At 37.4% G+C, this 22,576-nt stretch overlaps 1 protein-coding gene and 1 non-coding gene across 3 annotated transcripts in view; both read left to right on the top strand.

Annotated features, from left to right (window-relative positions):
- Positions 1 to 20,495, top strand: part of LOC126378395 (uncharacterized) — a 32,633-nt gene extending 12,138 nt beyond the window's left edge. The window contains exons 2-9 of one of the 2 annotated variants that reach the window (XM_050026722.1): positions 760 to 860; positions 2,419 to 2,600; positions 3,553 to 4,446; positions 6,169 to 6,352; positions 7,670 to 7,818; positions 10,594 to 10,780; positions 12,875 to 12,899; positions 20,214 to 20,495. In XM_050026722.1, coding sequence (XP_049882679.1) covers positions 763 to 860; positions 2,419 to 2,600; positions 3,553 to 4,446; positions 6,169 to 6,352; positions 7,670 to 7,818; positions 10,594 to 10,780; positions 12,875 to 12,899; positions 20,214 to 20,294 — 1,800 coding nt within the window. In that variant the 5' untranslated portion in view covers positions 760 to 762 and the 3' untranslated portion in view covers positions 20,295 to 20,495. Of the gene's footprint in view, positions 1 to 759; positions 861 to 2,418; positions 2,601 to 3,552; positions 4,447 to 6,168; positions 6,353 to 7,669; positions 7,819 to 10,593; positions 10,781 to 12,874; positions 13,130 to 20,213 lie in introns of those variants that run through there. The other variant, XM_050026721.1, reaches the window with a different exon arrangement.
- LOC126378609 (U5 spliceosomal RNA) lies at positions 9,509 to 9,623 on the top strand. Its single transcript, XR_007568131.1, has one exon. It is a non-coding gene; the product is annotated as a U5 spliceosomal RNA (small nuclear RNA).
- Positions 20,496 to 22,576: the final 2,081 nt, after the last annotated feature.

Raw genomic sequence — 22,576 nt, 5'->3', positions numbered from 1 at the left:
CCAATAATTGGCTCCTTGACAGTTTTCGGATAGGTATTTAAAAAATTAGTTACCAACTCTTATTTTATACCTCTCAAATGTTTTAACGGCCTCCGTGGTACAGTACAGCGTTGGGCTCACGGTCCAGAGGTCCCGGGTTCAAATCCCGGTGGGGACATAAAAAATCACTTTGTGATCCCTAGTTTGGGATATTACAGGCTGATCACCGGATTGTCTGGAAGTAAGATGATTCGTGCTTCGGAAGGCACGTTACTATTGAGCCGCCAAAAGCCCCTGTCACGGCTCATGTACCGAGTACTTACTTACATCAGTAAGTAGTAACCGGGACCATCGGCTTTAACGTGCCTTCCGAAGCACGGATCATCTTACTTTCAGACAATCTGGTGATCAGCCAGTAATGTCCTAACCAAACTAGGCACCACAAAGTAATTTTTGTGACATGTCCCCACCGGGAATCGGACCCGGGACCTCCGGATCGTGAGCAGAACGCTCTACCACTGGACCACGGAGGTCGTTGTGATAGTGAGCTTCATTAAAACATAATATTTTTTTTAAATAAAACAAATACCAATATTCTCCATTCCCTGATTGCATTCCCTATTGACATCGTAACGAATACTGAGGGGGATGATTCAGGAATAAAAATCACTTTATATCGACTCAGAGTAATGATCTCAATCATCCCGTTTTCGTTACAATGTAACTAACAGCCTGTATAACCTTGGCATTTTTACTAATTTTGTTTTTTTTTTGTTCCAGCACATGGCCTACGCTAATGGCAGCAAAAAGCACTGGGATGAAGAGGAAACGTCATATTCGTCCGCGAGCCATAGCGATGATAGTCCAATATTGTCATATAGGTACGTAACAAATGGTTATAACAACTTAATATAACAATTTCCACTGACGCGGAGATGGGCGGAGAAGAGCAGTGATGATTTGACCAATCACAGCGTTCGAGAGAGCGAAAAACGAAGACGCTCTGTCACTCTCCCTCACGGTGATTGGTCGATTCCTGCACATCTCCGCTCCGCTCCGCCCAGCTCCGCGTCAATGGAAACGCAGCCTTACGGTTACAACAACATAACATTATAATGGTTGCGCCATCTATACAGGGTGTTAGTGACGTCGTAACGAAAACTTTGAGGGATGATTCAGGCTATGATTCCAAGTTGATATCAAGTGGATTTTTCCGTCGCAAAAGTATGGAACGGCAAATAATTTAAAAAAACACTAAAATTTTAATGACTTTTCTGACAGGAAATTCCACTTGATATCAACTCAGAATCATGGTCTGAATCATCCCCCTTAATATTCGTTACGGTGTCACTAACACCCATACCTACTTGTATGGCTACCTATATCTACTTGCATGGGGTGTAAGTGACATCGTAACGAATACTGAGAGGGATAGTTCAGCTCATTATCCTGAGCTAATATCAAGTAGAATTTTTCATCACAAAAGCATAGAATTGAAAATATTTTAAAAAATCTAAAAAAAATCATGAATTTTGCGACGGAAATTTCCACTTGATATTAACTCAGAATCGTGGTCTGAATCATCCCTTTTAGTATTCGTTACGATGTCACTAACACCCTGTATTGTTTTTGAAGAGCGTAGCCTGGAAGGAAAGTCCCTCATTGGGATATGTGTGCTTAGTTCAAATTCAAAAATTATCTTTATTCAGTAGGTAACAGTTACACTTTGTATCGTAAATTTTTACATAACGAACGCCTCGAAACTGTTATCTGTACGTATTATGTTATGTTGTTATAATCATTCTTCTTCTATCGTGTGGGCTATGGTGGATTACCAACCGCATCGACCCTGGTGTCAGGGTTGCTATTGAGCCGCCAAAGGCCACTGACACGGCTCATGTAACGATTACTCACTTACATCAGTAAGTAGTAACCGGGACCAACAGCTTAACGTGCCTTCAGGATCATCTTGCTTTCGAACAATCAGGTGATCAGCCTGTAATGTCCTAACCAAACTAGGGATCACAAAGTGCTTTTTGTGATATGTCCCCACCGGGATTCCGGACCTCCGGATCGTGAGCCTAACGCTCAAGCACTGGACCACAGAGGCAGTCATAACCTTTATGTGTTATGTTAGGTATGTTGTTATATCCCTTATAGAAATACTAGCGACCCGCCCCGGCTTCGCTCGGCTTTGCTGAGGAAAAAATGAAATTATTCACGACATCACATTAAAAACCTCAAAAATAACAGTATTTCTCCACTATTTAATGGATGTTATTATACATATAAACCTTCCTCTTGAATCAGTCTATCTATTAAAAAAACCGCATCAAAATCCGTTGCGTAGTTTTAGAGATTTAAGCGAACATAGGGATATAGGGACAGAAAAAGCGACTTTGTTTTATACTATGTAGTGATGATTTCCTTCTACTCCAGGCATGATAAGCGTCGGTTCGCGTCGTACACACCCGTCCTGCCCACCCAGCCGGAGGACAGGGAGCGGAGGTCCACATTATCTGTGGTCGGCAAGTTTTGCCTGTTCAGTGTTGCCATGATAATGTTCTGTGTCCTCATGTACGTACCTGTCTATAATAAGGCTAACTACCATTTGCCCAAAGGTAAGGGTTTTAAAGTATTTTTATTGCAATACCTAACCTAAAATACTTTTCAGGCTTGAATCACCTGATTGTCTGAAAAAGTAAGATGATTTCGTGCTTCGGAGGGCACGTTAAGCTGTTGGTCCCGGCTATTAGCCGTAAAAACACCTTCACCAACCTCCATATCCCCTCCGGTTGATTGAGGGGAGGCCTGTGTCCAGCAGTGGGACGTATATAGGCTGTTTACGATGACCTAACCTAACATAATAACATAGTGATCTTCTATCGTGTGGGTAACCCTGGTGTCAGGGTTACTATTGAGCCGCCAACGGCCCCTGACATGGCTCATGTATCGTCTACTTACATCAGTAAGTAGTAACCGGGACCAACGGCTTAACGTGCCTTCCGACGCACGGATCATCTTTCTTTCGGACAGTTAGGTGATCAACCTGTAACTATAGGTTCACGAAGTGATTTTCGTAATGTGTCCCCACCGGGATATAAACCCGGGGTCTCAGGATCGTGAGTCCAACGCTCAACCACTAGACCACAGAGGCCGTTATTCTGAAATGATGTAATAAAACACACAATGATGTAATGTAACAAGCTCCGTGGTCTAGTGGTTAGAGCTTTTAATTTAGGCTCACGATCTGGAGGTCCGGGTCCGATTCCCGATGGGGACATTGTCGAAATCACTTTGTGAGACTGTCCTTTGTTTGGTAAGGACTTTTCAGGCTCACCTGATTTTCCGAAAAAGTAAGATGATTCCGTGCTTCGGAGAGCACGTTAAGCCGTTGGTCCCGGTTATTAGCCGTAAAAACACCACCAACCCGCATTGGAGCAGCGTGGCGGAGTATGCTCCGTACCCCCTCCGGTTGATTGAGGGGGGAGGCCTGTGCCCAGCAGTGGGACGTATATAGAATGTTTATGTTATGATGTAATAAAAAAGTGTAACTATTTTTTTTTCTTGCAGGCATAGTAGCAGGATGGTCGGCCCATACAAACCGCGACACAAAGATTTACGTCCAACCAAACAACGTGACTATCATTCACGAACCTAAACATGTATGTGAAACAAGTAAACAGAACAAATTATTTCTCCTCATCATCGTCAGTTCGTCTACTGGACACTTTAGGAGACGCAAGGCCATCCGTGAAACGTGGGCGGATTATAACAATTACAAAAAGTACCAAAAAATATTTAACGAAGTCAGAGATAAGTACAAAAAGTATGATTTCAGTTACGATTTGTTCCCAAGAGATGATGAGAAGCATTTAGGCGAGAAATATCTCGGGAAAGATTTCTATCTGCCGTTAAATAACACCAAAATACCGCGGAAGAGAATAAAGAAGGACATATCTAGTTTTAAGCAGCTAATACCGGTTTTAGCTGAAGCTATTAATCATATAAACTTGACAAAGACTGATGATGTACCTGAGAAGAGATTCGATGATGATGATGATATGCTGCAAGGGTTTGACATGAACAAAGAAATTGGGACTCAAACTGAAAGCACGGAGAGTTTCGATTACGAATACGATACTAACATTATGAAGATCCCGCCGGCGGGGTACGAAGACTTAGAGGAACCAAAAGATCTGAACAAAATTATTGCTTTATTAAAAAAGTCTAAAGATATTAGAAAAGTGGAGGAAAATGTCGCTGATGATGGCAACACTGAGCGGGATTTCAGAGTGGTGTTTCTATTGGGGTTGCCAGTTAATAAAACCTTGCAGAGTATGATAGAAGTGGAGGTTGATACATACGGTGATATAATACAAGAGGGATTTATTGATTCTTACAATAATTTAACTTTAAAATCCATTATGATGTTGAAGTGGATCACGAATAAGTGCAATGATAGAGGTAAGTTATTTTATTTATTTATTTTCATGGGGTAATAAACATCACCATCACCAGCCCATTAACGTCCCCACTGCTGGGGCACGGGCCTTCCCTATGGATGGATAGTGTTAGCGACGCGCTCTTATAGTTTTATATTTTGTTTATAACATGTACCTATGTAGGATGTGATGTGAAAGTGGTGTGTCGGAAATCCTTTGTCTCCGCCTACCGCATATGGGAGGTAGGCGCGATCTTATAAATGTTTTATGAGATGATGGTAGCTAGAAATAAGTTTTTTGTTGTGTGCCTTCTATATTCGCTAATTGTATGTAACCAGTCTGCGGCGAACCTCGAACGATGCCTCACGCGCTACTGTGCATTGTACCTAACTTTTCTTTGTGTTCGGCCAATAAACGCCCAATGTGGGGGCAGCCTTATACTTACGCGTTTTCTATGAACTGCACCCCAGACCCTTACAGATAGGGAGATCGGGCCTTAAACAATCACGCGGGCCCAGTGCGGATTGATGGTTATTAACGACTGCTAATGCAGCCGGGACCAACGGCTTAACGTGCCTTCCGAAGCACGGAGGAGCTCGAGATGAAAACTTTTTTTTGTGGTCACCCATCCTATGACCGGCCTTTGCGAAAGTTGCTTTACTTCAACAATCGCAGACCGAGCGCGTTAACCGCTGCGCCACCGAGCTCCTCAATAAACAATTATACATGATAGATATGTTAACAATAGGTGTAGGATATTTTCACATAAGTACATGTACAATCAACCATATTATCCAAGTATTAGCAATAACGTATACAGACTGTTAGTGACATCGTAACGAATACTGAGGGGGATGATTCAGCTCATGAATCTGAGTTAGTATCAAATGGAATTTTCCGTCGCAAAATTCATGATATTACATAATACAAATATACTTTATTGCACACAACATACAAAACAAGTTTTACACAAAACATACACATACAAATATCATGTAAGGACAGAAGTATACGTAAAAAAAAATTTGCTTGACATTTGGATCAGATTCTGTAAAGAATTGTGTTGCTACCTATATTGCTTCTCTTTATTTTGATCACAGTAATAATGGGAGGAAGATGTTTTGTGCCTGGGTGTAATTTTATAAAAAGGGTCATCATTTATACCCAAAAATAAAGATAAAAGATGTATTATGTCTGTTATCCATGAAAGTAGAAGGTTAAACGAAGGCGACTCTGTACGGTCACGAGTACTAATATGTATACGCTTTGAAACCATGTCACATTAACTATTTGACAAATTAAACCGTAAGTCTCATTAAATGTCAAATATGATAGTGCGACAGGGTTCTGAAGTGGGTAGGTACATGATATTGCTGGTCGTGAAGGTCTCTGCTTAGCAGTAGGACGTATATAGGCTACATGGAGTTACCTTATTATAGTGAAAAGAAAACCTCATAATCACCTCCTTCAACAAAACTAAATGTTTGTAATTCGAATGTTTGACCTTCGAATGTTTGAAATTCGAATTTTTGAAATTCGAATGCTATAAACTAGCGCGTCTATTGCGTGGTTTTATTAACAAAAATCACATCCGAAAGAGACTTTTCAAAATGGAGCTTACGTGGTTCGCTATAAGGGTTCAAAAGTGGGTACATGATATTGCTCATGACTGTACAGCGCCATCTATTTTTTTTTTTTTTGGAGAACGTAGCCTGGAGAGTCAAAATTTTCTTCTTTTTTCCAGTTCGCTACATCCTAAAGACTGATGACGACATGTACATAAACGTGATGAATCTCCTGCTCACGCTGCGCAATAGATCTGCGCAGTACGACAAGAAGGTAGCTGAAGGGTTTAAGAGCAAGGAGTATATGTTGATTGGAGACCTCATCAGCGGGGCCCGGCCTGTCTCCGACTTGCACAGCAAATGGTGAGTTGGCACCATCACACAGCATACATACATACATATATAAACTCACGCCTATTTCCCACCGGGGTAAGCAGAGACTATAGAATTCCATTTGCTTCGATCCTGAATCCTGACACACTCCTCTTGCTTCCTCCACATTCATCAATCGCTTCATACACGCACGCCGGTTCAGAGTAGATCGTATTAAACCTTTTCTAAGGACATCTCCAATTTGGTCAATGTAAGTCCTTCTAGGTCTTCCTCTGCCAGCCCTACCATCAACTTTCGCTTTATATACCGCTTTTGCAATTCTATTATCCTTCATCCGCTCTACGTGTCCAAACCAACCTAACATTCCCTTCTCAATCACACAGCATCACACCTTAAAGGCCTAAACCATAGAATAAGGAATAATACTACGTATAGAACGGCAACTCTCCGCTCTCCACCAGCGGCTGAGCTAGGTTTACCTCGACTTTTTTTTTGACGTGACTTATTGTAGATTTGCCGCAGATGGCATTAACTACTTGGCCGGACAGATGGGGAGTGCTGAGGGCTCTCACTCGGTGCAACGTTTAAGACGACAGGGTGCCCAGTTGGGCGCGAACCTCGGCTCAGAGCGTCGTCTGAGAGGGAAAATATTTGAAAGAATTAATCGACCCTAGTGGGTCGATAGCGATAAGCGCTGATTGAGGGAAGTCGTCGACCACGCCGGCGGAGTCGGTATCGGGGTCCTGAAGTGTTTGGTGTCGCGAGCTGATTGGCTGCCTCTATGGCTAGAGTCATCGGGTCGTCGGGATCGTATATTACGTCTTTCGGACGCCGATACTTTTCAGTACCGTCCTTAACACATTCCTCGCTCCCCGCTAGGATCCCGCTCGGGCTATTGTAGCGGCGCCTACCGCTCGGATCCGAGCGCTAGGGATGGCATCGCAATTCCGCACCAATTTTCAAACCCGGTACTTTCGTTATTGCCCCCAGAACAATACCGGTATACCGGGATTTGAAAAATGTGTTTTTTATTGAAATAATAATAATAACAATATACATTTTTCCATATTTACAAGCATGCGTATGTACTTAATAAAAATACACCTTAAAAAAGTTTTGGTTTCCAGCTATGATTTTTATTTATTTTGTAAACAGTGAATGTGTTAAGCGGAATGTATTAGTCACATAACATACACATAACATAAACAGCCTATATACGTCCCACTGCTGGGCACAGGCCTCCCCTCAATCAACCAGAGGGGGTATGGAGCATACTTCACCACGCTGCTCCACTGCGGGTGTATTAGTCTAATGTCAAATTTTATCAATTTTCCTCTTGTACATTAGGTACACACCTCGCTATATGTACGACGGGCGCGTTTACCCGCACTACCTCTCGGGAACTGCGTACGCGTTTTCATCCCCCGCCGCGCATGCGCTGTACCAAGCCGCGCTCGCGACACACTATTTCCATCTAGAGGACATCTATATCACGGGTGAGTACCGAATACATTGACTATTATAGGGGGTTATTATTATTGCGTATGGCAGACAAAAATAAAATATCCTGCGTGAATCATATCTAAAAAAAATGTAAACGACACCTCAGTGGTGCGGTTTCGTGGTGTCGTTGACAATACATGGCATTGCGCACTTACTTCTATATGCGCAAATGTTAAATTGCAACATTGCTTTCTTAGATGAATTGCTTCGATTTGGCCATTTTGACCCCCCTGGACACAGGTGCTAATTGCAGAACACATCATGTAATTTTATTTTAACTTATAATTGTTTGTTTGTTTGTACACTATTTATGGCTTTAAAATATAAAGGTAAACCTGTCATTTTCTTATCCGACGAAAAGCTTCAGATACAATAGACTCATTATATTAGGTTCAGATCGCTATGAGTCATGTCAGCTTCGCGGGATCCAACAGACGGAAAATTAAGGAGCGACTGAAAAACAGCGTCTGTTTCTTCGGAAATAGACACAATGCTGAGTTCGTGTCCTATTCACTGCTGTGCCACATTATGTACTGAGTCTTAAAAATTGTTTTATGATATTCTGTTGTTTTTACTCTGTTTGTAACACTTCGTATGTAATGTGTCACAATTTGTTGAATAAACATTTTCTCTCTCTCTCTCTTTCTCTCAGATACAATAGATTAGTTTCCAACTAGTTAAATCAGTTACTTTACACTAAACGTCAAAACACGACTTTACTATGGAATTTGTTTGAAAATGCAACCTGTGACGTCATAGAAAATTGTGACAAAATATCGCATTTATTGTTACATTTTTTAAAAATTCTTAATTAAGTCGAAAAGAAAAAAGAAAACGTTTTTGTGACCTTTAGATCTGTCTTTATAAAATTTTGGAGTTAGAAAAGCAAAATTTCGTACAGTTTAAGTATAATAAATAGCCCAAAACATATAAGTCAAGTAAGTGATTAAGTTTGGCATTTAAAAAAAAATAGCTACGCCATCTAGCGGAATGTCGATGAACCTCTAGAACTACAACGTAGCTGAGAGAAACACCACGCATCGCCGTATTTGCGGTAAATAAAAGTTTTTTGAAAATATATTGGCCCCGATTCCTGCAGACACCGCCTAATTTTATTTTAAGTTATATCCGTCATTTTCATATCCGTCGAAAAGGAAAGGGACGGATGATTCACAGCTCTTAATTTTAGGAAGAATGAGTAAATGAATGAATAACCCGGGCGAATCAAAAGGTACGTCGCTGGTATGCAATCCGTTTGACGTGCTGTCTACTTAACTGTGTCGGGTTATTGGCGGATGTAAAATTTTTAGACGGTTGGTTTAGATTTGTGCTTAAAATTGACGTGTGTTCCATAAATTTTATGCTTGTCGATTACCCGTCCCTTTCCTTTTCGGCGGATAAGAAAATGACAGATATAACTTAAAATAAAATTAGATGGTATTTACAGGAATTAGCACCATTGTAAAATAATTAAAAAACTGTATACTTTATTTAATGGCTTCAGATTTTCTAGCTACATTTTTATTACTGGTTTTATAAGCAATATTTAAAAAAAAATGCTTGTATTGTTTAGTTCCATAAAAATCCGCCGGATGTCGCTGTTCCAGTTGTTACATTTTCTACATCGCGGTGTTAAGATTTGCTCCACGTTTGGTTGGGTGAAATCTGTTAGCCGTATTTTAGTAACTCTGGTTTCCCTTCAAAACGCATAAATCTTTCGCCTTTTACTAAAGATTTCCGTGGAGGGGAACACTCAAATGAGTCTTAAGACTTTTTGACGCTTTGTTTCGGCAAAGCTTATAATATTTCAATACAAATCCCGTTGATTCTATGGAGTCATTTACTGTAGTGGTGTAATCGGTTATTGATTAATCGAGCATTTATTTACCACTAATCGACTATTTTTTTCTAAGCCTAAATATCGATACGCATATCGACTGTATATCGATATTTTTCTAAGCCCCTAAATATCGATATTTCGATTATTTACAGGTAAATAATCGGTTATTCGGCATCACTAAAGAATCACTACTCAATCGGGGAGTACCTCACCCACAACTTTCCCGCCGTTTTACGATATCACATTTCATTTATTTATTATGGTACATCAACAGCAGTACATAAACAAACACACAAAATACAATACACGTAGGAAAAGTTCCGGTATGCCTGCCAATTATAGACGCACACAACACTGATAATAAAAAGTAGAAACTAAAGTTAACAAATTAAAAAGAATAATAATTGAAAATAAAATTATTATTAATTATTATTAGTCAGGGGCGGGCTTTTTGTAGAGTGCAGTAAATAGCATTATTTTTGTAATAAAAAATCATAAATAAGTAGAAAAAAAGAAAATGTTTTTCGTTAGTTTTCAGATCTGTCTTTATTTAGTAATCAGAATTTCATAATTTGTTTTGAACCTAGTACCACGGGCCAATGAATTTTTTTTTTTAAATATGTTAATTTTTTTGTTAATTATTTATGTAATTTTGTGTTTAGAAGTGTTTAAGTTTCATTTGTAATTGTTTTTAGTGTTGACTTTGTAATAATAAATCAAATAGGTAAATAAAATTAAAAAATGTAAAAACATAGATCGTGTAAGCCTTTAAACAACGTATGAATGGTGTGAAAAACATACATACATACATAAACTCACGCCTATTTCCCACCGGGGTAAGCAGAGACTATAGAATTCCATTGAATGGTGTGAAAAAAATAAAACGAAAACTAAAATGCAATATAAAATTTATTTTTCTTGACACCAGGTATGTGCGCTCTCCGCACGCGTCCTCGCGTCATTCCTCGGGACGAGCCCCTCTTCTCCTACCAGTCTGAGAGCTCTGAGGAGAGCAACGTGTGCTGTGGTCACGCGCGTATCACTGTCCACAGGGTGCGGCCCGCTGTTATACGGGTGTTACAGGGCCGCTTGCTGGTGCCAGCTGACGTCGACAGGTGGGTCTCAAATCTCCACGCATCCATACAACATAACAACACAAAAAATACAATAGAATCTACAATAGGCACATTAAGCCGTTGGTCCCGGCTACTACAATACAATACAAATACACTTTATTGCGCCAAAATAAAAAGTCATAATTACAAAAAGACTTTTAACTATGTACATGGCAAATGACGACCCTTACGCTTAAGGCGATTTCTTCCAGACATAAGGTGAGAAAAAATGTAAAAAATTAAAGATTGCCTGTACAAACTATAAGTACAACTTACCAATAAATAGATGTAAATAATCAATCAATCAATCAATCAATAATACTTTATTGCACAACGACATATACAAAGGACATAAACATACGAATAAAAACATAAGTACAATAGGCGGCCTTATTGCTAAATAGCAATTTCTGCCAGGCAACCTTAGGGTGAAAGAAGTTAATGCATTGGAGCACGGGCTGGTGCAATAAACATATAATGACACGAACAATAATAAAAAGAAAAATAAAATAAGAAAATAGTAATAATAAATAATATATATATAATAATAATATATATATATATAGGTATATACATACACATACATACATACACACATATACATACATACAAATAGCCTATACAATATAATAATACATATAAGGAGAATAAGAAAAAAACACTTCCAAGTTATGCCTGCAGGAAGAGCGCCTTCACTCTTGCCCTGAAAGAGTCCAGAGAAGGAGCCCTCCTGACAGTCTCAGGTAGAGAGTTATAGAAGTATATAAAAGAAGTATATAGAAATATATAACATACATATAAATAATACCTAACCTATATACCTACTTATATAAAGAGTACACACAAAATACCTAATAATAAGCGACTCAAGAGCCACAGAATATGAATAACACACTACAAAACAGGGTTGTGAGGTGGAGTACCAACCTCATCAACCCTGGCGTCAGGGTTACTATTGAGTTGAGCCGCTAAAGGCCCCTGACATGGCTCATGTAACGACTACTTACTTACATCAGTACGTAGTAATCGGGACCAACGGCTTGACGTGTCTTCCGAAGCACGGATCATCTTACTTTCGGACAATCTGGTGATCAGCCAGTAATGTCTTAATCAAACTAGGGATCACAAAGTAATTAGTAGTAGTTTGACTGTTTTTTTTTTTTGCTGCTGACGTCCCTTTTTAGAAATAAATTTAAAGCTCATGTGAAGCTTACTTTATGTAAGAAACTTATTATAAGATTAATGACTACCTAAATGACAAAAATGTCTGGTATTGAATGTGTTCCTCTAGTTATTAAATAACTTGTAATGTATACCCTCATTGGTTTTTAAAAGATGTGTTGCTGTTGCAGTTTATTGTCATTTCTTCTCCTCAGCCATAACACCTTGCGAAATGACGTAAATTCAAAAATGTTACATTGACCTTCAACAAGTTTATTCGTGATAATTACGTTGAATAAATGATTCTGATTTCTTAGAAATAAGGTTTAATTATTATGTTCACTCCTACTGTGTACAGTCATGAGCAATATCATGTACCCACTTTAGAACCCTGTCGCACTATCATATTTGACATTTAATGAGACTTACGGTTTAATTTGTGAAAAAAGTTAATGTGACATGGTTTCAGAGTGTATACATATTAGTACTCGTGACCGTACCAATACCTACTTATATCTAAAATAAATGATTTGCCTGCTTCTGTCAGGGAGCTCATAAAACACTGTTTCTGTGATAAAGTCACATAAACTCTTTATGTTTCACTTTCCTTCCACCGACTGTAATTGGAATACCATTGTATTTAAGTCTATAAATTATGTAATACAAACTGGATTAAAAGAAAAGAAAGGAAAACATGAAACAGTAGGACTAGGGCCATGTGCTGGGAGGTTTTCTGGCCACGTCTTTCCCTCAGCGTTACAGATTCCGATGTGGTAGTAGTTTTACAGCTAGTTACATAATATGTAATTTAATTATGTTTGACGTTCAAAAAGCGCTAACTTTGTAAGCCAATTTTGAAAAATAAATATTTTTGAATTTTTTTTTTTTTTGAATTTCTATTCTACTCTATTTAATCTGTGGTTTCGCTTGCAGGTGCGAAAGAATCCGTCTGACCAAGGTAAGGAGGGCGAGGTTGCGTCCGAAACAGCTGAAAAAGCCGAAGAGTAGCTTAAGCCACCGTAATGTACCGACTAACACCTAGCGAACGGCTTGCAAGGGACCCCTCGCCATACACATACACGGGGCCTTCTTAGGTGCTTTAAAGCCGAGAGGCTGTTGACCTTTACATGTCCAAAATTAAAAAAAAAACCTACACATTAACATCCTGCATACGTCCCACGGCTGGGTACGCCTCTAGCCGTTGCCATAATTTAAAAAATAAGTCCAAAAAAGCATCATATTTCCATTAAACCGAAGGGCTGCATGGATTACGTTATCGCGCACGATGTGATAAACAGTTTTATTTACCTGTTGCAAAAAAATAATCTCATTGACTTGAAAAAATGGGCCGGAAAATAACATTAGAATGCATTAAGCCCAAGTTGCATGGGTTGCGCTGTCGCACGTGCCGCGACATACAATGCGAGATTCGACCGCAAGAGCAGTCTTGTCTACGTAGATAAAAGTTGCTCGCGATAGTGTTTGCAAATAAACATTTATTTACTTTTTATTACTTAAAGATTTTATTCATGTTATCAGTAACTTGCGATTTTAAAGTACCTAATGTATGAACCGTGTAGTGTTATATATAATAAATTAGTCATAATATAATATTCTCTGAATAAATAACATTGGTGCTAATTCCTGTATGACCATCTAAGTTATACCTGTCATTTTCTTATCCGCCGAAAAGGAAAGGGACGGGTAATCGACAGCCATAAAATTTATGGAACACACGCCAATTTTAAACAGAAATTCAAAACAACCGTCTAAAAAATATACATTGGCCATTAACGCGACAGAAATGAGTTGACAGCAAATGTCAAACGGTTTGCATACCAGCGAGATGCCTATTTTATTCGCACGGGTTGTTCATTCATTCACTCATTCTTTTTAAAATTAACATCTGTCAATCATCCGTCCCTTTCCTTTTCGTTTGATAAGAAAGTGACAGGTATAACTTAAAATAACATTAGATGGTGTGTATAGGAATTAGAGTTATTAAATACATACATTTCAGAGAATAATATACTATACTTGACATCCAAAGATCTAGGCCTAAATATGAAATATTCAGACATTTTTTTATATTTTTTTCGCAAATAGCTCTCATATTAATCTAGTATTTTTTTTTACATTTTACATGAAAATTTTGGCAGATACAAACTTCATTTTATTTTAGCTTGGAAGTTGAAAACTAGCTGTCTCTTTCTAGCTGTCATTGTGAATTGCTATATTTACAGCTGGCAATCTAAAATAAAGTTTGACACCCGTATTCTAACACGCCAACTCGAACTTTCCTCGACTCCGTTCTCGAACCTAAATCGAAGTCAGCTCAAAATTTAGGAGCGACTGAAGAACAGCGTCTGTTTCTCTGGAAATTAACACAATACTGAGTTCGTGACTTTTTCACAAAGAAAGAAAGAAGAATATATATGTTACGTCTAATACCCGAAGTGCGGCTACACCTAGTTTTAGCCGGTTAGAACTAGGTGTAGCCACTCTTGGTTAAACCTAGTACGAGCCGATTGTTTTCGGGTAAAACTAGGTCTAGCCTTCATCATATATATGGATTTTCATTGACGCAGTGTGTACACGGGTAAACAGGAATTACCCTATGTATAGAATGATGTTACTACCTATATTGCTTCTCTTCATTTTGATCACAATAATAATGGGTGGAAGTTGTAATTGTACCATGGTGTAATAAAAAGGGTCATCATTTATACCCAGAAACAAGATAAAAGATGCATAATTAATTATGTTATCCATTAAATTAGAAGTTTAAACGAAGAAAAACTTAACAACGCCATCTATCGTGTTTTTGGGGAACGATTGGTAAGTTCCTCATTATGTTGGTAGCATGATATATGCTCGACTCCAGTGAGTAAAGTCCTCCAATTTTAGGTTGAATGTGTTAGATAGAAATTAAACTAATACGATTTTGGAATCACTGTTTACTTTCATGTGGTCTTACACTAGATTTGACAAGATTAAATATTAAAACAACCCGGTGAACAGAAACACAGACTAATAAGAGAAACGAATATGGCGACACCGGAAAAGGTAGGAAGTAGTGCCAACCAAAGAAACATTTAATCATGAAGGCGGGCGGGCGCTCTGATTGGCCGTCCGCTGCGTGTTCGTAAATGTGCTTTATTAAAAAGTACAGGTGCCACACAATCAACTTAAAATACCAAAATGATCAGCTGAGGCCGAGTCGAGTGAAGGCAGTTTCGAGCAACTAAGAATACGGGTGTTAATGTGCCAAAATCACCATAAATTATTTAGGTCTGAATATGAAACTATCGATGGAGGCTCCTTATCTATATTATTGGGGTGTTAAGAAGAATGCGCTTATGATATTGCCATTAAAAATGTTGGTTTGCTTCAATCTCTGTTACATACATCTGTTGTAAACGTAGCTTTATTCATGGTATAAGAAGACCAGGTATGCTCAATCCTATGACAAGCCGCCATTGCTAGCCCATTGATGACGTAGTGTTACCATTAAATTGCTATCTCCAACATTCCAAGGACGTAAATTTTATTATTGTAAATTAAGCGAATTACTGACTAATGTATTTAATTACTATTCTTTGTCACGTATATAAAAATCATTAAAACTGTACGTAAATCTTTTACTAAAAGTACAAAATTTCCTTGCAAAGTAAATTAAAAACGTTAGACGTGGGTAATTTATTTTTACGAAATGGCAACACAGGGTCGGATGACGTCAGCTGGGCTAACCTTGAAATGCTAGCTGTCAGTTTTGAGCATACCTGTAGGCTCTGCACGGTAACCGCGCCGCTCACCTTCGACCAATAGCCGTTTGACGTCCATCTACGTAGATAGCATTCGTATCGTTTATTGGTCGAAGCTCTCAATATAATTCACGCCGCGCGCGGTGCGGATGTCATGCAGACCCTCTTCTTATACCACGGTTTTATTATTAAGGGGAATATGTGATAGTGCCTCTTTACATAGTATTGGTAAGGTTTTTTTTCTTAAGTGTGGTGTTGGTGTGTTACAAGTAAATAGCCTCGTAGAATCGATTCGACCTAAAGGTGTCCTAATACCATAGTCCTAATATAACAATTAGAGGCACTTTCAACATGTTTTTTTTTTAATTTATGACGTAGTTTTATTTAGTTTTTTTTTTGGCAATATCTTGTTTTTACTGTCTAGCGTCTGACAAAACTTATAGTTTAGAATAATTCTGGTTGCGTGTGATGGGTATAGAATACAAAACCCCGGGAGTTGCGTGGTACATGCTGGATACCCGGGATTACGGGTACTCTAGTTGGGAACATAATATTTATTAAGTCGGTTAAAAAGTACATTTTTTACTAACGATGTCTGATAGCACTTTGACTATAACCGTAGTATGACAGGGTTTTATAATTTTTCGCAGAAAAAATTTTTCACAGATTTTCAATTCGCAAAAGAATTTTGATATAGTTTCATTTCCCAAACAGCTCTCGCAGATATAGTAATCGCAGATGTAGTTTATTTTTTTTAATTCTTAGATTAACTCTGTCTCTTTCTAACGTTTTTTTTTTGTCAAACTAAAACAAAATTAAATTCTTGTCTGCTAGAATCGCACGATTATCGAGAATCAGGATAAACATCTATGGTACATATGATATAACAAAGTTAGATACAAACTGAAAGATCTGATAATGTAGCTAAATATGATTGGTTACATAGATAAGTTGAAAATGTATAGGACGAACAAGATTTTATATTCGAAGTGTGTATATTACGTCTCATTTTACGTATATTGCTTAACGGACGTTGGCGCGGGAAAATCAAACTGTTCTAGTTAGTATAGAATCGCGTTATTACGTTCACAGCCAAAGCGCGGGCGTGGTAGCATTTTTTAATTGATTTTATATGGATTATCCGAGGTGTGATATACTTAGGTACTACATACTTTAACTATTTGTGGGGATCTATAATTGGCTTTGTGTTACTAATTTAAGGATTAGACTGTAAGTTAATGCTGTTGATCTCCCTAATAATAAATAAATAAAAATAAATAAATAAATAAATACATACATACATACATAAACTCATGCCCGTAATTCCTAATGGAGTGGGCAGAGCCACAAGACAACTTGCAGCCGCTGTTGATACGATGTCGTAAGCTGGATATGATAAACCTTATGGTGATAAGGGATCAGCCTACTTAGGTACTAAATTACGTACAATACGTACATACATACCTAGACTCACGCCCGTCATTCCTAGACGGGTAGGCACAGCCACAAGTAATCAAAATAGAATTTACAGTCAGTTTTGATACGAACTCCTATACTAAATAACTAACTAAAAAGTTGGATTTTCCCATGTCCGCGTCTGTTAGCAATGCAGGGTGGGCAATTGGACGGCGTTTGGGTATTATTAAGTGCCATATCCCGATTTAGGTGAAAAGTACCAAGTTTAGGGTGCGTTTGGTTAGATATTAGGTGAAATAAAAATAGGAATAGTGAAAACGTCCATGCGTTATGAATATAAAAGACATTTATTTTAGAAAAAAAAAAATCGCGTTATTTTACATTTAACACAATCCTTTAGGTACGGTTATGAGCATTAACATGTAGTCCCTACTATAGTACCATGTCACATTAACTTGTTTAAAAAATTGAATCCCAAGTCTAACTAAATGTCAAATATGTTAATGTGACATGGCGCGCATACTTTTATATGCGCAAATGTCAAATTGAAACATTGCTTTCTTAGATGAATTGCTTCGATGTCGCCATTTTAACCCCCCTGGCCTTTCTAAAACATCCCCAGACAAGCCCTATACTATAGAGGTCTAAAGTAGCTACATGACAGTGCTCATAAAATGTGGTGGGTTTCTTTTTTAATAGGAATGGCATTTGGTAGATCTGTAGAAAATGGGTGTATTGTAATTTGTATTTATTTAGTTCGTTACTTACCTTACGTGTGAATAATGTTTTTTCTAATGTGTCACTTATAGATCTGACTTTTATTTTAAATATAAGTACTTATAATGAAATAATAGTAAAAAGAGACCGAATACCAGATATTGTATACGGTTTTTTTTCTCTTAATAAGAAATAGGTCTTAAGTCACTTTTTTTATTTATTATTATATTTTAAGCGCTTTTAAAAAACATATTTTAAAAAAGTCCTTTTATGAATGAATTACACGTTCAGGAATTACAGGATTTAATGATAGAATCTCGTAGGTAAGGTTTGCGAGAGCAATGACCGATCTCATCGACCTGTCAGAGATAATAGATGGTTATCTACGTATTATCACGTTCTATGTTGAATAAGTCTTCTTATTTTGAAATTTATTCTTTCGTATTTTGAATTTTATATTTTTTTTTTATTAAAAAAAAATCTGTTTATTGACAAGAATAGATACATTTAATTCCATGTAGATATTTTATTAAGCATGACTATTGTTTGTGTTTGTCATAATAATTGTATTTTTACGTATATTGGGTTTTTGGGTATTTTTTACTTTATTAATATAAGTTTTGGAAATGTATGGGTGTCTGTGATTTGGCGTACTTCGTGACACAACATTTTGTGATTTGAAGTTTCGTGATTTCAAATCACAAAATGTTGCGTTGTGCGATGTGTCAGAGCGGCGCAATGTGCGGCTTCAGGGGTCATAGCCAAATAGAAGATTACGAAAAAACACAGTGACAGTGATTATAGGATTGACATCTTATTACAATAAAAATGCATGAAGCTACAGACAATGATGATAAAACTGCCTCTTTCTCCCACCAGGTGTCGCTACTGTTGAGTGTTTTTAAATTGTGACAGTTCCTCATACTATTTGAGTAAACAAACATATTGTTTTGAGTATATTTTTACACTATAACCCTTTGCGCAGCGTTTAACTACATCATAGTGTTAGGTATATTTATTTTCTAAAGATCGGAAGCGGAGACAGAGGACAGAGGCGGAGGACAGGAGTCCTAGTACGGCTTTGTAATAGACTACTCTGGGCGCCATCCCACTTGCGTCAGACAGAGTACTGCGGGGCGGAAGGCAAGAGGGAAACCACTGCCCTATTTTCCCCTAAAAAGTAGCATGGAGAATGCTGCACCGACAAGAGCGTGGCTCTTAAATTGATTTATTTATTTTATATTTGGGAGACCAACAGCTCTTAACAACTATAGCAAAAAAATCATACTTAAAAACTAAGCCAATAACAGGTTTCCACCTATATAAAACAGTATAAAAATTTTAAAACTTAAAACTTAAGCGCACTGCGAAGGTTTAAGGACATGCACAGATGCCTAAGACAGTACAAAGACAAACGCTGATGATGATGATGTTGAAAGATCGGAAAGAAGAAAACTTGGAAACATATTTTCAATCAAAACTGCCTTTTCCAACTAATGGCTTTTCTTTTTCGTAATTCATCCTTCAAACGGGATACACTCCACGTTGCTCCACATTTTATAGCAATTTATCACGAATTTTAGCTGTATAGTATGGAGAACTGTAAAAATTTTGCTTCTAGGTTTTATCCTTATTAGCCTAAAACGATAGCAAGTCAATATTACAATATTATTATAAAAAACAGGTTAGTGACATCGTACAGAGTACTGAGGGAGATGATTCAGCTCATGATACTGCGTTCATATCAAGTGGAATTTCCTGTCAAAAGATTAGTGAAAATTGTAGTTTTTTTTTTATTTTCTTTTCAGTCCCACAATTTGGCGACGGAAAATTTCATTTGATACCAACTCAGAATAATCGTCTGGTTCATCTTTCGAAGTTTTTCTTTGTGTCACTAACACCCTGTATATAACCGATACATTTTTTGCGGCGGATCGACGATCCACCTGAGTCATGTTGGAAGTTGTATATATGCGTCACGCTGTGTAAATTTCGATAGCGCGTTTCAGGGCAGCATTATTGGACGGTGGCGCCATCTGTTGCATGTGGGCGGAACTAGCTGGTCAACTAGTTAGGTCCGCGCACACATTTTTATCTCTATCACTGTCGTTTTTTGAAATAATTTGCAACTTGGCTAAGGCCCCTAGCCAGTCTGACACACACACAGTCTTAGTCACATTCACACTACACCTTACAAGTATGTTTTCTGTAATGTAAATATTGTTTCATAAACATTTTGGGATGAATATGCTCTGAATGCTTTGCTTAGCAAGGATCCATATCCATACATAATAGTAGCATGAAATCCTGCTTAACCCGTTTTTTATATATTATTTTTATTTTTGTTTTACGTTCTTTTTTTCGTCATATTTCAGATAAGGGAGCAGAGGAGTATATTTTACGGTTTTAAAAAATATTTCCGCCTGTTACCCATTAATATATGTTGCTTAGAGTAGCTTAGAGTGAAATCCTTGTTATATTTTTTGTTAAATCAATGCTACTTTATTTGAAATTATCGGCTACTTAATCAACCATCGAAGTATTTGCACAATGTATTTTACAAAGTATTATAACATGAAAATATGTGGATATTGCTAAAAGATATCAAACCGAATCCTTAATGCTGGTTGCAATGAGCTGTTGGCTTGAAGTCGTAAGACCGAATGTTCTTGTAAAATCCAAACCTAACCTGAACTATTGTCTGCAAATCTCGGCCACAAGAGGTTACGGGTGTTAAGACCCTCACTATATACGTTTCGGCGACAATAGATGGCGTAAGTGTAGCCACACCATTTGGTAATCGAAATTATTATTTTTGTCATAGCTAAACTAAGCTAAATGATCTCTACACCTTTTTGCCACTACTTGAAGGTCTCAAGAACCTACAAACATTAAAAAATATTATAAACCCTTCCTATTTTCTTCAGGTTTACTCTCGAGTCTGAAGTTATCGACAACTTCCTATTTAAATGTTTTTTTATTGCTTATCATTAGAAAGAAAGAAAGAAGAAAGAAAAAATATTTATTCGACATACTTATTGTTTTCACATAGACTACATATAAAAAAAAAAGTTTTTGTAAAGGTTTATTTACGTTTATGTGTAACAAAAATACAGAATCTTAGCATTTTTTTATGGGAATGTATATTTAATTAATAATTTATAAAAAGTACACTATTTTTTTACCTTTTGTGTCACAAGTAAAATGAAGCCTCAGAAATAATGGTAAATAAGAAAAATCATTTCAAATCTAAATTATTTATTTTTTACACTTAATTCGTTATACGTACGCCATCTAGGTTACGGATACTAGACTAGGGTCTTTACACCCTTAAGGTTACCTCGCACATGTGACGTGGTTATACATATTGGTTGTATAGATTGCGGTCTTCATTTTGTCCGGCCAAGTAGTTAATGCAATTTGCGGCAAATCTACAATAAGTCGCGTCAATAAAAAGCTACACACAAATATGGAAAACAGTGTCAGATAACATAAACTAGAAGGTAAGCTTTATTGAGCACAGCGGTGAAATAGACACAAGATACAGAAATAAGGACAACAAATACAGAAAGGCACAACAGGCGGCCTTATTGCTCATGCAGAAGTTTCTTCCAGGTAACCTTTGGGCACAGGAAAGGTTTGTACAAATATAATAGCAAGTTAGTGCAGTCTAAAATATAAATATAATTTTCGTTCAATAATTCACGATCGATTGACGATCTTATAGATAGTTGCGTGCCTCAGACGGCATTAACTACTTGGCTGGACAAATGGGAAGCGCGGAGGGCGCTTGGCCTGTACAAAAATGTAAGACAACAGCCCTGAGAGTGCCCAGTATGCAAATACTATGAAAAAGCGTTTATTTACGACCTACGCTAAACCGCATTCTTTATTTGAAATGTAATTTAATTTAGACCATAGTTTGAAATAAAGGAATTTGAATTACACCAACTTACGCCTCGGTCTGTAACCAGCATAACTCCTCCCATTTCACACTCGCTTTGTTTGAAGTAGTCATTGCTGTTGTGTTTTTTTATATTCTATTTACATTAAACTTACGTAAAATTCGTTTTATTACTGACAAACCTGTCTTTATTGGAGATATTATTGTTATATATATATATATATATTACTTTTGCTACAATCTACGAAACCTAAACCTTGTTCTTTGAAGTTTTTAGAGTCATAGTTGATCTGAGCCTTAAAATACAGGGTGTTAGTGAAATCTTACCGAATACTATGGGGGATGATTCAGACCATGATTCTGAGTTAATATCAAGTGGAATTTCTGAGTTAATATCGCAAAAGTATGGAAATGAAAATAATTAAAAATAATTTAAAAAAATCATGAATTTTCCGACAGGAAATTTCACTTGATATCAACTCAGAATCATGGTCTGAATCATCCCCCTCAGTATTCGTTACGGTGTCACTAACAGCCTGTAGTCTTTCAAAGAACCAATTACGATTAATAGGTTTTAGATCTGATTATAATGAATGACTTTTCAGGCCACGTTCCCCAGAAATTATATAATAACATGGTAGATGGCGTTGTCCAGATTTAACGTGATAATTACGTGTTTTTTTCATTACCCGGGTACATAATTATTCAAAAATACAATGTAATGACAGAAGCCTATATAAAAATAATTATTGATTGATCTATCTATCTTGAGGAGCTCGGTGGCGCAGCGGTAAACGCGCTCGGGCTGCGATTGTTGAAGTTAAGCTACTTTCG

The sequence above is a fragment of the Pectinophora gossypiella genome, chromosome 26, assembly GCF_024362695.1.
Source record: "Pectinophora gossypiella chromosome 26, ilPecGoss1.1, whole genome shotgun sequence".
NCBI lineage: Eukaryota > Metazoa > Arthropoda > Insecta > Lepidoptera > Gelechiidae > Pectinophora > Pectinophora gossypiella.
This window is presented reverse-complemented; position numbering and strand designations above follow the sequence as displayed.